The sequence below is a fragment of the Lacerta agilis genome, chromosome 4, assembly GCF_009819535.1.
Source record: "Lacerta agilis isolate rLacAgi1 chromosome 4, rLacAgi1.pri, whole genome shotgun sequence".
Taxonomy (NCBI): Eukaryota; Metazoa; Chordata; class Lepidosauria; order Squamata; family Lacertidae; genus Lacerta; species Lacerta agilis.
The window spans coordinates 80515903-80530628 of NC_046315.1; the positions used below are offsets into that span (position 1 = coordinate 80515903).

A 14726-nucleotide genomic window follows, 5' to 3' on the forward strand; every position below is an offset into this window, starting at 1 on the left:
GCAAAAAGTAGGCATCGCTATGCCCCTTAAAAATGAGGTCCAGTCCAAGTGGTAGTGATAGTAAGGGACCATTTAGATTTTTCACTTGGGTGGCAAAAAGATCTAAGACTGGCACTGACAACTATGATAACATACAAATAAGGGAAGCAGTGGATAAATTATGTGTTTCCTATATTATGAACATTGTGATTCACCTGATACTGAGATGGGAGCAGGTGTGAGTATTAAAAAGGAATTTAATTTAGGAAATATTATTTGCTTGAGGAAAGTACCAGCTGAGAAATATTTCTCAAGACAGAGTGTACATTTTGTCCAGATTCACCAGCAAGGCCATTAAGACCGAAGACAGCTTTGTCAGAGCACTGAAGCCATTGGGGGGGGGGAGGAGGAGGATCAGTCACTTCTCATTGTTTGTTTACTTATTCTACCTTTGCCTCTGGCAAACAGGTTTTGCAAATCCTTTGCATTATTTCCAGGACAAAAGAAAACAAAATCCTGCAAAAGTACAAGAAATGTAACTATACAGTGTTCTCTAGTGGGTACATATGCTTAGATGCTAACTTGGCACCTTCAAATTGAAGGACTTCTTCTGATCTCACTGGCACAATGGAAGATATATATTGCCAAATATTTAGAATGTTTATGTGTTTTTACTTTTTTGCTGGTTTTAATTTTGTGGTCGTTTTCACCAATAATCTTACTGTTTTATTATTTTTGTAAACCTCTTTTGAGGGTTTCTACAATCAAGCGGTATACAAATTTTATGAAATAAGTAAAAAATAAAAATAAAGCAGGGAAGATATCCAAAATGGACATATAAAAAGGGCAACATGATTGGCAGCTGTCAAACCAGAGGCCCAATCTGGTCCCCAGCAAGGCTGCTGAATCCAGTGGGGCTCTTCTTTCTGTATGCTGTGCTTTCTGAGACACAAAGGCAAAAAAGTTCTAAATGATAGAGTTCTGCACGTGCTGCTTCTCACATCCCATTCTACAGCATTGTTTGGGTGCCCCCTGCAGTCTGGCACCCAGTGGGCACACCAACCTAAAACCACCTCTGTCCTGAACCTCCCAGAGAGGCAAAAGAGGTTCTTCCAGAGATCTTTCCATATTACACACCCCATCTGCTCACTCCTTGTGTGGATGCCAAGGTTCAGACAATATAGGAACCAAAGGAGCATCAGCATGGAGAATTCTGCCAAAGCCTCAGCTGCTGTTCACGTTGAGAAGAATGGGAATCTAATGGTGTCTAATTCTCCGGGTAGATAATACCGGTAGCCCATGTTTCTGACTCTTCATCATCCTGTGCTCAGTTCAGCGCAGCGACCCTGATAAAACCTATTTGTGCACTAGGAATACAATGTATTCAAATGCTATCTGATGATAGCCATTTAAGCATTCTTGATAAAACCATATAGGGTACAATGGCTACAATGAATTGGACAAAGCCAGAAAACAAGCCTACCTTCCGTACATTCACACCAAGAGAGTACTTAACCTGCATTATTTGTACTCTTTTGTGCAGGAATAATTTTCGTTCTGAGGTGCTAAATGTGGTTGCTAAGCGAAAGAGGAAAGCAGTCAATCGATAATTTAACTTACCCAAGTTTTACTTTGTAATTTCGACAAAGTACAGAAAAGTTTGTATTTTGAAGGTGACGATTGGTCAGCAATCTTAAGGCTTGAATGGATAATCATCTAAATGTGTTGCTGTTGTGAACTCTGTTGTATTTTTAGGTTTCCTTTATAATATACCTGTCACTCTCTAGATTTCTTGGAACCAAATTATGGTTGTTGAAAGGCTGGGGACTTTATTGTCCTAGAGACAATGATGTGACGTTGATCTTGCTCGTTTGCAAGCTGACATTTGGTTTAAAATGCGATCTTGGTATCTGGGCAATTTTGAGTGTTTACCTATAAATACCTACCAAGAAAAGGTATTAGTTTCTAGCTCTCTCTCTCTCTCTCTCTCTCTCTCTTTGCAGCTGACAATGAAAGAGCACTTTCATACCTTTTTCCAGCTCAGGCACAGTCAATGCTGGTATTTTGCATCAAGATCGTCTGCTTCAAATAATTAATTCTTTCTGACTTAAAGGAAGAAGTATTCAGAGCCAGGGCAGGAATAGCCGAATAGCCAATGTGGTGCTCTCCAGATGATGCTGGCATCAAAGGATGATGAGAGTTGTAGTCCAACAAGATCTGGAGGGTACCATGTTGAATGCATCCGCTATAGAGTGATATCCAGCAGTCAAACATAGAGGAGGCCAATTGAAATCAGTTGACCTAAGTCATGCACCCCCTCCCAGCAAAAAGAAAAAAAGCTCAACAACTCTGGCTCCCTAAAAAAGCTCAACAGCTGTGGCTCCAATGACAATGGGTACATCACTGCCAGTTTTTTATACTGTGAGTAGATTGCAGTCTCTTGGTAGTTGGACAGCCCTGACCTAAGTGATTTGCCCATTGATTTCAGTGTGTCTGCTTAGAGTAAGACTTAGTTGGGTGTCAGTTCTTGTACCAAAACACACACAAACATAAACAACCACTTTCTGCACAATTTTAAATTGTAACTTGTGAAGCAGAAAAATGTGTTTCATTTTTAAGGAAATGTCACAATAAAGATCTGCATTTCTTGCTAAAAGCACCAGTAGTACAATACCCAAGCAAACACCATGTGTGCATTGTACTCAAAGCCAGAGTGGCAAGCCTTAGAAAAATAACCCCCCCTTTGGTGTAGACATCAAAATCACTAGAGTCATGTAAGCATGATAAATAGCACCACAATATTGAGCTGTTTTTGTTCCATTTTCTTACAAGAAGGCCTTTGTGATTCTTCTTATTTTGCTGCCATGTCTCAACCACACTAGTTCCTAGGAAACCCAGCCTCACTGCTGACACTAGTATTTTGCATTTCCTTTTGCAGATTCCTTTGTGAATCCTGTGGCTGATTTAGAAATTTGCAGATATACAGAAATAAAGTGACAAGGAAATAAGTATAGAGTAATATCCAGTGGCATATGAATGTACTTCCATTTGCACAAGGAGACTTACCCTTCCTTTCCTCACCCCTGTTCTGCCCCCAGATCTGCTCTACAGGGTTGGGAGACCCTTTGGAGCAGATTTTGGAGCCTTGAAAGGGGAGGAGAGGAAAGGGAAGTCCTATTGGGCAAGTGTTGGGTGGAAATAATTGGATGTCACCCACTGATAATGGCATTGTGGGAAAGATATAGAAATTCATATATCCACTAACAAATCACGGAAGGCAGGAAAGCAAGAATTCACATTGCTTAAATATGTCTTGTTAACATTAAATAAGAGACAAATCTTCATCTTCATCTTTCTAATAATTGCTCACCCAGACCTGCTATATGTATTTGAAATATCAATGTGTATCAAAATCTGTTTGAAAACAAATGTCAAAAGAAAACATGCGATGCAATATAAGAAACAGAACACAGAGGGTAAAGCATGATAAAGAGTTTATAGACTTTGAGACACAATTTGATGTCCTGAGCATAGATTAAAAAGCACACAGAGGGTGTAATAAGCTGGTCTTGTTTCAAGACAAAATGGGGGCGGGGGGGGGGCGGGACATAATGATGACTCAGATTTTGGTAGCCTAAGTAGATGGTACCATTCTTCAAGGTAGACTAAGGCGGTGCTGTAAAAGCCTTGTTAATACAGACCTGGAAGGAACTGGTAAAAAAATATTGTCCTGCCCCTTCCGAAAGCTGGAAGGAGACCGAGCAACTTAGAACCACATGGAACTCCATGATTAGAAGCATTGTGCTTTGATTTGGGTTCTGCCCCATAATACTCCAAGCATGTTTAAAAAGTGGAAAAGGTCAATTCTCAAGATTTTTAATTCATTTTAGTAAGAAGACTCACCCACTCACAGACTGTTGTGTTGTATTTTAGATTCATGGGGTTCTTTTAGATTGTCAACTTGTGGGTAGGGACTGTCTTGTTTTGGTTATATGAAAGCTGCCCTGGGAGCCTTTCTGGCTGAAGAGCAGAGTACAAATGCTCAAAATAAAATAAAATAAAACCCACCTATTATTCCCAGAATCTACATGACATTCTGGATTATAGTGGATCTGTTTTACTCCAGCTGTTTTTAGCCGATTCAAGCTTTATTTCCCTGGGGCGGTTTTCATTTGCTCCATAGAAGATGGAGCACTCGGGGCAGGGTTTTGATCCAACTTCCTCACCACCTTCTAGCTGTGCTTAAAATTGAGGTCATGGGTTTCCAAATAGTCATGCACCATTTCAGTTGCAGTCCCTGCCTAAATTAAACAAACCTTTGGCAGACTGTCTTCCCTTCTATGGATTTCTAGTTTGGTCACATTGTAGATGCCCTTATTTATTTCACAAAGCATTCAGATTATTAAAAGTGGCTTATTACAGGTTGACATATACTTTGGGGGATATTGCACATTTAATCATCTGCTGCATGACCTCCAGACAAGGAACAATGTCATCCTGCTTTTTGCATTAATAAATGACGTGCCATAATATCAGAAAACTTGTTATTTGATACTTCAGGCTACAATTCCAACTCCACTTATCTCGGAGCACTCCCCATTGAATTCAACAGGACTTACTTATAAGTAGACATGGTTTGTGCTGTTCCTTCAGAGTAAGTCTCCGTCCATCGCACTGACACTATGCAAATATGTGCGCATCTAATTATAACCTTATTTACGTGGATGAGGGCTCAGGGAAGGTAATCTGTGGTTCAGTATTGATACTGTACAGTTTTTTCCCCTATCATATAGATTCCTGGCACTTACACCAGAGTATTGCTTTCATCTCCTCCCCATATTGTTTAAGAGGCTCTTTGAAGCACTAGAAAAATACAGTAATTTAAGAATGAACAACACCTGGCAAAACACCTCTTTTCTCAAGTTTTTACAATAGCTTCCTACAGTGCGTGCTCTGATAAGCTCTGAAATCCAAGTGGCACACAGCTGATCAGGCAACTGTTCAAAATATTGTTTGATTCCATTCTGTCCAAAGAACAAACTCTGTTCGCACATTCCACTTGGGTGGCATAGTATTGATTTGAGAGCAAAATTGGCTCGGGGTGTTTCCGAAATGAGTGATTTTTTCCCCCAGCCAATGAATGCATTTAAAAATTATATAGTATAAAAAGTTCAAAATGGAACAAATGTAGGCCTTAGAATACTGCATGTGGCTGGGCCAGAATTCAAATAAATATGCTGATTTCTTTTTCCCCCATGGGAATTGTTCGTGGCAAAGCAGGGGGTAGGGGGAGAGGTGGAAACAAAATGTATTTCTCCAATGTTTTTAATGTCTTTTCACAGCCACCTAGGTTTTCCTGTCTGCTGCTTCTCCAGGGTTGTTTTCATTTTCCTTACAGCTCGCCAGTCCAATTTGGCTACAGCGCTAGACTAGACTGTAATCAAAGTGTGTACCCAACATGCATTTGACTGAGATTTATGGCTACTCCTAAGAATTATCTGTTCTGTAATCTGGAGTGAATCACAATATAAAGATACAAAATGCATAATAAAAATAAAACCAAGAATAACCCCACCCCCTCCCCAACACATTTTGTTGTCAATCATCCAAAGGTCTGGTTAAAGAGGAATGATTTTGCCTGACGCATAAGGGTGTATAATGAAGGCGCCAGGCAAACCTCGCCGGGGAGACCATTCCACAATCCCGGAGGCCACTGCAGAAAAGGCCAGTTCTTGTGTTGCTACCCTCTGGACCTCTCGTGGAGGAGGCATTCGAAGAAGGGCCTCAGAGGATGAACTCGGGGTGTGGGAAGGTTCATATGGAGAGATGCTCAAACCCCCTTGTCCCGGGTAGCAACCTGGCTGCTGAATTCCGCTCTAGCTGAAGTTCCCGAACCACCTTCAGAAGAAGCCCTACGTTTAACGCATTGCAAGAATCTAATCTAATATGGGAGTTGCTCCATCCCCTTGATCATTCTGGAGATGCCAGAGACTGAACCTAGGACATTCTGCATGTAGAGCATGTGCTGTGCCTTGGACCTGTGGCACCCTTCCCTGGAGCATGTAGTTAAAGAAATTTCATGGCAATTTCTAGGTTCAGTATTCCTAGTTGCTGCATCTGTCAGTGTGAACATCATCCTTTTTGCATGTGATTTAAAAAGTTTTTATTTTCCTAAAGGAGAGGCTCCACATGTTTTTTTGTTTGTTTGTTTTTTCTACAGAGAATGATGAGGTCCTCAGTTTTCCATATGTTTATCCTGAGCATGGTGGCAGTAGATGTCATTGTTGCGGCTAGCAATTATTACAAGGGAGAGACTTTTAAGAGCCAATACGATGAATTCTACCTTGCAGAGGTGAGTACCCTGAAATTGCCACAGATTTTCTTCAGTAATAAAAAAAAGTAAGTGAGCCCAGGCGAATGTCAACCAATTTTGAAAGTGTGCCATTTTGTATTATTATTATTATTATTACTCTTAAAGCGCAGTTAGAATCCTTTACTGATTTGTTCTTTTATCTTTTTTTCCTCTCAACAACTAACAAGTTTGCCCTGCACTTTTCTGAAAGAACATTTCCTCACACAAAATCACAGTAATAATGAGCTCACACAGGAGGGTACCATCAGCAGGTCATACCCATTTTTTATTTTATTTTTTCATAACAGGAGTGTAGTGAACGTAGGGGTTGGGTAAAATCATACATTGGTTCTTTTCTTAAAAGGAAAAAAATGTTTTAATAACGTCACACCACAAACAAAGTTAAGCTAATTTCAGGAAACCGCTTTTATGCAGGAAAATATTTATTGCTTCAAAATGCACGTCACTTATTCCTTAATAGTGGCCTATGTAATTCCCCTGCACCAATATCGCCTAAGTCAGTCGCAATATGTAACAGATCTTTCATGTTCTCACGACGTAAATGCACAGCCTAGGTACTTTCTGCATATGTGGACTATTCCCCTTCTCCCCGAAGAAGACGGACCATTTGTAGTTATTTCATTACTAGTCAAATGCCCTTCATTACGACAGTGAGGATGTGTGTATGCAGACTCTGGTGTCAAGGGTGGAAAATAGGTTCTGTTCTTGGAGCATCTTTGCGGTCAGTACACACAGTACTTTCATTGTAAGAGGGAACGACAGCAAGTAACACACCAGAGAAATCCTCATCATTGCACATTGCCCCGATCCAAATGCTCATTTGCAAGATATGATAATTTGCTAGTTGCTAGCGGACCAATTCTACTGCTACCCTTCCCTCTCATTCACATAAACACACCTGTTGACACCCTTGGTATTCCATAGGTCCTGACTATACATCTTCGTCAGACCATGTTTTGTTTTGCTTTTTTAATTGCCCGTTTCAATTTGCACCCTAGCAAGCTGCCAGAGAATACAGAGGCCTCTGCTTTGTTTTGGGTACTCCCGGTTTGCTTTGTGGGACACAGCATTAAAAGTAATGATAATAATATATATGTTACAGCACAGAGTCTTACGCACTGCCATTTTTCAAAGAAAATGGCACATCAAACACTACCCTGCTCAAACATGAACAATTTGGAGTGCATAGGGTGATTGTCTCCTAGAGCGTTCTTGTAGGCTGGGTGGAAAATGTGCTTCTGGGTGACATCCCACACACTCCGCTTCCACAATCCCCTCCTCACCTTTTATAGTTCCTGAGAGGCATAGCTATTCTGGCACACAAAAAGAGGTGACAGCATGCTGAACTGCAATTGTTCAAGTTACAGCTTCACCACTCTCTGCTGTGTCAAGGTCTCCTTTATTACATGGGTAACAAGAACTACTGAAACACTCACCAGGGGTGCCAGCTTGGATTCACAATCTTCTCTTGTAAATAATGATACTCCCATCTCTAGTCTTTTTTTTAAAAAAAGTCAGGTGTTTTAAAATTTAACCAAATGTTATGCAAACCTTTTGATACTATATATATATAAAAACACACACACACACACACACACACACACACACATATTAGTGGTTTTGAGCTCCTTTGACAAGCATATAAAATGCAAATCATCCAGCCCACACAATTTTGGAACACATTAAAATAGGTTTAACTCTGTAATTGTTAATATTCTCATAATGGAACAGTGAAAAGTGTCATCGTTCTGGTAACATTTGGAGGGCTTATGTGGGAGGAGGGGGTTGACAAAAATGTCCACATTTCTTTGGGTTTTGTTTTACATGGATATATTTTTGATATATAGCATTCATGTTTCAAGTGACTGGTTTGCAGAAATTGTTTTGCTTGTCATGTTTTTATCCTGCTTTTCAAATACAAATATTGTATCCAAAAGCATCTTACAAACTAAAAAGGCAAAGAGGGAAGAGGTAGAGGAGAGAGATCAGTAAAACCATGACAAAAATGAAGTGGTGATTGTAAACAGGCTCATATATCTTGTTGGAGGAAATCACCTAGATGTTCCCTTGCTTGATGTGTCACAGTATGTTTCTCATGCATACATTCTCACACTGCAGTAGCAAAGAAACCCTCAGTAGTTTGTGTAAACCTTGATGTGTGAAATCACCCATGTGTACCTGTATTTTTGCATGAAGCGTGACAGATACTGGGGAGAAATATGAATTGAATTACTTGAGATAAAGGTCTGTATAAAAGAAAACCTTTGTTTACTTTAAATATTTACAGGATAACAAGATTTGATATGACAGCAAAGGCCGCATAAATGAAACACAAAACAAAACCCCACAACAGCGGTAACTGTAATAAGCAAAAACATATTACAAAAGCTTTCTAAGGAACTAACTTTTCTTTAAAATGCTTTGCGTGTGAAGACCCCAAGACCTCCCAAAGAAAGACACAGTTGACACCAATATTAGTTTAAGGTCATTGGCATAATTTTGGCCACAACTTTATTGAATACAGAATGTGAGTGGTTTGCTTAGGCATTGGTTCGACTAGCTGCACCTACACCTCCAGAGCAGGGCAGCACTGACAACTGGACACCGACAGAAGTCAGCAAGGGTAAACAGACTGGGGGAGCATTGGTTTTACCTTAGATGCAACCTCAAACCAAAATGCTCCCAGGCACTCTGGTGTGGCCCTAACCCCTAGAAGGGGATCGGACACAAAGCATGGTCAGCACCTGGATTCCTTTAATGGAATACCCTATCGTACATTGGGAGGGGCAGGTGTGACAACCTCCCCTCCACCACACCTTGAACCAACGCCTAACGGCCAAACCTTACAAAGTTGTGACGATTTGCTATGCAGCAGGCGAAACCCAAGTGGCACCAGCCAATCAGCCAAATGGGAAAATTCCTACCAGGCTCTGCCCCAAAAGCAGACGACCCACGTTGGCATAGCAAGACCCTAAATATAGGGAGTGTGGGCGGGTGATCCAGTGCACGAGGTGCTAAGAGGAATCTCGACGCAACGTGCAGCGGTATAAATAGGTCCCCCAGCTGCAAATTCTATCAACCCCATTGGCCAGAATTACCCCAGTCTGGATGTTGTGGCTATTGAAAGAATCCCACCCGCACAAACAAGTGAGGTCAGTTTTAGTGATTTCACTGCAACATGTGCCCTCGGTGATGAGGACACAATTTACCCATCTGATCGCTCTGAACTTGCCCCAGGGGAATAGAAGAAGCATTTCTGGGAGATCTCTGAATGTCTGATCCGAAGACTCTCCCCCCCCCCTTATATCTTCCCCCCAGGTTGCATTTACGGTCCTGTTTGATCTGGAAGCTCTTCTGAAGATCTGGTGCCTGGGATTTACTGGCTACATCAGTTCATCTCTGCACAAATTTGAGCTACTGCTGGTTATTGGAACTACTCTTCATATTTATCCAGACCTCTACCATTCACAATTTACATACTTTCAGGTACAGTTTATAAGGGAAAGATGTGATTTGGAATCATACATATGATCAGGTAGGAGTAAGTTCCATGGATGTTTCAGGTTCATTGGAAAATAGCCAGTTTACCTACTTTATAAAGGTAAAAATAGATAGTATGTCTAGTGTGTGGCTGATGTTGATAGCAGTACCCGAAGTCTCCTCTCTCTTTCTGCCCCTCAATGCTAGTGATCTTAAATGTATGGCAGGATGTGAGTGCTTTTTGAGTTTCCTTGGCCTGCAAATGGCTGACATGGAATGGGAATGGGGTTGGGGTTCGGGAAACGCACAGCAGCACCATGTTGTCATCTCAAATAGTTTAGCTGGCTAGATGTTATGAAGGATAGAAATGAAGGAAATATAAATATGTTTGCTTTCAGTAGTAGCCCATACATTAGTGCTGCCACACGTCCGGAATTTCTCGGACGTACCCAGGATTTGTCGATTGAAAACAGCGTCTGGGCTCAACTTTTGAAAATTGGTTAAAATGTCTGGGAAAACCTGGGCATATGGCAGCCTGTATTGGAAGTGTTGGGGGGTTTTTTTTGGTTGTTGGTTTTTTGGGGGCAAATTTTGTAAAAATAAAATAAAATAGCTTAAATACCTCATTAGTTTTGGAGATTTTGCAAAAGAAGCTCAACAACTTTTGTGTCTGGATTTTCACTTTATGATATATGGCAACCCTGCCATACATTACTCACATCTAATTGGGTGCCACAAGAGTTTTCCAAAGCTCCAGAGAATATCATTGTAAACAAGGGCCCCTCCAACTGTGATTTTTATTGTGCATTCAAAATTATTTGTGCTCATGATGGTATTAGATGTGTTTCCACTTTGAATACTGTTTGTACCTGCAAAGGTTTTGGAGTGGACATACTCCTTTGTTTACAGTAGATGCATGACTGCTTTCTGCTGAAATCTTGTAACTTTTCATGACACAAGTGTTCCAGTGGATGAGGGAAGGAATCCCACTTCTGTTGCACTATAATGCAAGAGTGCCACTCAAAATGGCAATTGGGGCAGCATCACAGAACAACTCATAAAGCGTAAAGCAGAACTCATAAAACAATCTTCAGATTGTTGGTGCGCATTGAACATAACACTACAAAGTCAGTCACTTAAAGTCCCAATGATTAAAATGGGAAAGTTAAGCATGTGTTTAAATATTTTCTACTCAAGTCAGTGGACTTCATACACACACACACACACACACACACACACACACACTATTTTGGCTGCATTGTGCGCCAATGCTTTGTTATTTGAAGGTCATGAAGATAAAAAAAAATTAACTGGAACTCTTTTGTATATGTATATTCTTCAGATTTGGACTGAATGTTTTGTGCAGAAAGTAGGCCAGCATATGACACAGAAAGCCCCTACATTTGACTTCTTTTGGTAATGGGAAAGCTTATTTAACATAACCTATGAGCCTGTGTGATCCCTACATTGTTCCTGGAATATATTCTCAGAGCAGAGGAGAATCTATATTGAATTGTGCTTGTGAAGGTGAACTCTCTTACACTGATTAGCTGAGCTGGTACAATGGCTCAGAATTTTAAGCTGCATTGCACGTAACATGGGAGTTGCATGGCCAGACTCAGTTTTGCTTTACGTAAACCAAGTGTTGGTGATCCTAATTTGGATCGGGGATGGAAGGGGGGGGGGGAATCTAACCTTTTGCCCCATGTCACCAGCCCTGTGCTAAACTGGAAAGCATGGAGACTGAGGGAGGACAGTGTAGTAGCAGGCAGTGGACTGGGGCATGGCTGAGAATGATGAACCTGAAGGAAGTATAGGTGGATAATGAGACTTGAGGAAAAGAGCTGGGGAGGCAGGAAACTGAGACAAGAAGGAGCTAACAAAGAAGAGGCTCTAAAGAAACTTCACAGCTCTTAAATTAAAAATGGACTAGAGATTCCAGTCAGCAGAAAGGTGACCAAAGGATGTGGCCTGAGAAGCAGAAAACGATTCATGGTTCAGTTGGCTCATGGAAACAGAATAAACTGGGCACTGTAGGCAGAAAATGGGCAAGCAAGGGAGGGAGCCCTTCGTTTATTTGAATTAACGAGGCAATTCTTTGGTGAGGAGCTTCCAGTCCTCAAGTACTGCACAATCAACTCTTGCTACCAAATAAAAAATCCATTGTTTTTCCTTGTTCGTTTGCCAACTAAGGCAGCTGCAACCCTTTTGCAGGTTCGACAGGCACTTGGCATGAGAAAAAAACGTTCAGAGAATACGGTTTCAATGAGCTAAGCCAAAACAATGTTTTCTGGAGGTAGAAAATTGCAGTTTTCAACCATAGCCAATGAGGCGGCGAATTTCCTTTTTTAAAAATGGGGGGGGCGGAGGCGGACTCAACTCTCCCTCATGCATTATTGATAAACAAATTGAAATGAATGGCAAGTGATTAATAATACATAAAGAGTAAATAATGAATAGTGCAGATAAATCTTTTTAAAACTGTGAACGGGGTCCAGTCAACTGAAAAGAGTCATGTATTCTGAAATTATGGAAATCTGGGCAGCTTTCCCTATTCACTTGGTGGTGATCTGCAAAATCCGTCCAGAAAAATATGTGCTAGCATCAAAACATCCTTGGAACATATAAGGATTCTTTATTTCAACAAATGGGAATTTCCGGAGCTGACTGCAGTCAGAAGCATCAGTTATGTGGCAAGCTAGATTTCTCAAGCATAAAACAAAGAATGACAATCCTGAATAAATCTTTGTCACAGAGCTCCTGTTTCAATGGGGCCTGAGAAAATAAAACATCAACCCAGCTTTCCCATGCGTTGTGTGCCAAATGTTCCTTTACTGGAAACTGTTATAGAATCATAGAATTGTAGAGTTGGAAGCGATCATGAGGGTCATCTAGTCCAACCCCCTGCAATGTAGGGATCTTTTGCCCAACGTGGGGCTCCAACCCATGACCCTGAGATTAAGAGTCTCATGCTCTACCGACTAAGCTATGGATAAAGATTAAAAATAAATAGGTATATCCTTGCCTGTGAAATACTTAGGTTGCCCCAGTGAGCTTTCAGACTCGTTTATTAAGTATATATATTTACATCTTAATTATAAATGCATTTAACTTGGAAACAAAGATGGATTTTTAGCTTCACTTTGCAATTTATTTGTTCAGCCCTGGTTATTATCATTTGCTTATATTTTTGCCTATGATGAATGCAAGTGATTATTCAAGGAAGACTTCTTTCCTGGACTTCTTTCCTGTGGAAGCTTAACGGAAAAAATTCATTGTGGATTAGATAGATAGATAGATAGATAGATAGATAGATAGATAGATAGATATTGCTTTGCCGGTTCCAGGTAAACACAGCTGTGTTTGGATCCAGCACATGGGGATTGCACCGGGGGTAGCATCCTGCCCAGCTAAATACAGCAGGGGCCTTTCCTATCCTAACCCCTGCAGCAGTAAAGATCTGGAGTTAGTACTGCATGGCTAATCTCCCCAGATGCTCCAGTGGTTAGGCAAATCCTCGTAGTAAATTCTAAGCTAGGCACTGTTGGCTTTTCCTTTAACCACGGACATGCTCTGAGTCCTTCAAGACAACTGTGACCTTATTATTTGATATTTGGAAGAAGAAGAAGAAGAAGAAGAAGAAGAAGAAGAAGAAGAAGAAGAAGAAGAAGAAGAAAGGACACCTGTCTGAAAGTGCTTTAGGAATGATTCTTCAGTCAGTCAGAATTGCAGAGTTCCTGGCACACCATTAAATGAAGAATGTTCATGTTATCAAAACTTTTCTTACAGCCAGCTTCTTCATTAAATTTACTGTGTAAAGATAAAGATGCATATGTTTCTCAAGCAGGAGCAACTGCCGCACTGAAAGATTTAGGTCACCTTCTGCAATCCAAGTCTACTACCGGCAAATGACAGGGGAGGTTGCAAAATGCATTACCATTTGTGCCAGTGTGACAGTTAGAAATCCACCATATCCATGAGCAATCAAATTCCTAGGGAGTGATGTAACATGTCTCTAAATCAACCGACTCTAAAGATTATGTTCACCTAGATACTTCCGGTGGCTAGGCAAATCCTCCAACATTCTAATATTTATGATGACAGGTCTACAATATCCCCAGCCAAGCAGCAAAGAGGTAGTTGGGAAAGGAATTCCCATGTTAAACACACCCTGATTTATCTGCCAGACCTACTTTTCACCTGCCTATGCTTCCATGCTGCGCAGCAGAGACTGCAATATTTATTAGCCTTTCCTTTATTTTCAATGCATCAGTCACTCTTGCTTACCACTAGGGCTGCCATTCACCTTCCAAACTGCAAAGAGGTAATCTTTTTTTACAACACAATTTGTGTGCTCTTGTGTACAAAATGGAAAAGGGAGGAAATCTAGTATTCCTACTCCACACTGGGTTTTTTATGTATTCCTGCATGGCACGATGCAGCCAAAATGTGCTTAGTTCTCCCCACTGAAATGAGAGCTGGACCATCAAGAAGGCTGATCGCTGAAGAATTGATGCTTTTGAATTATGGTGCTGGAGGAGACTCTTGAGAGTCCCATGGACTGCAAGAAGATCAAACCTATCCATTCTCAAGGAAATCGGCCCCGAGTGCTCACTAGAAGGACAGATCCTGAAGTTGAGGCTCCAGTACTTTGGCCACCTCATGAGAAGAGAAGACTCCCTGGAAAAGACCCTGATGTTGGGAAAGATGGAGGGCACAAGGAGAAGGGGACTACAGAGGATGAGATGGTTGGACAGTGTTCTGGACTATCCTGTCCAGAACAAATGCCTCTTAAGCATTTCTGGAAAACGGAGACCTTTTTGGCTGATGTATTTGAGAACGGGGGGAATAGTTGCTGGCTTGAGTTCAATGGAGAATTGGTAGGGCAAAACTA

The 14726-nt window shown here is 41.0% G+C and overlaps 1 protein-coding gene across 10 annotated transcripts in view; it reads left to right on the plus strand.

The window, feature by feature from the left end:
* NALCN (sodium leak channel, non-selective) overlaps positions 1–14726 on the plus strand; it is a 181009-nt gene that overhangs the window by 99991 nt on the left and 66292 nt on the right. For all 10 annotated transcript variants that reach the window (XM_033147806.1, XM_033147807.1, XM_033147798.1 and 7 more), the window contains 2 exons: positions 6200–6331; positions 9671–9838. In XM_033147806.1, coding sequence (XP_033003697.1) covers positions 6200–6331; positions 9671–9838 — 300 coding nt within the window. The remainder of the gene's footprint in view (positions 1–6199; positions 6332–9670; positions 9839–14726) is intronic.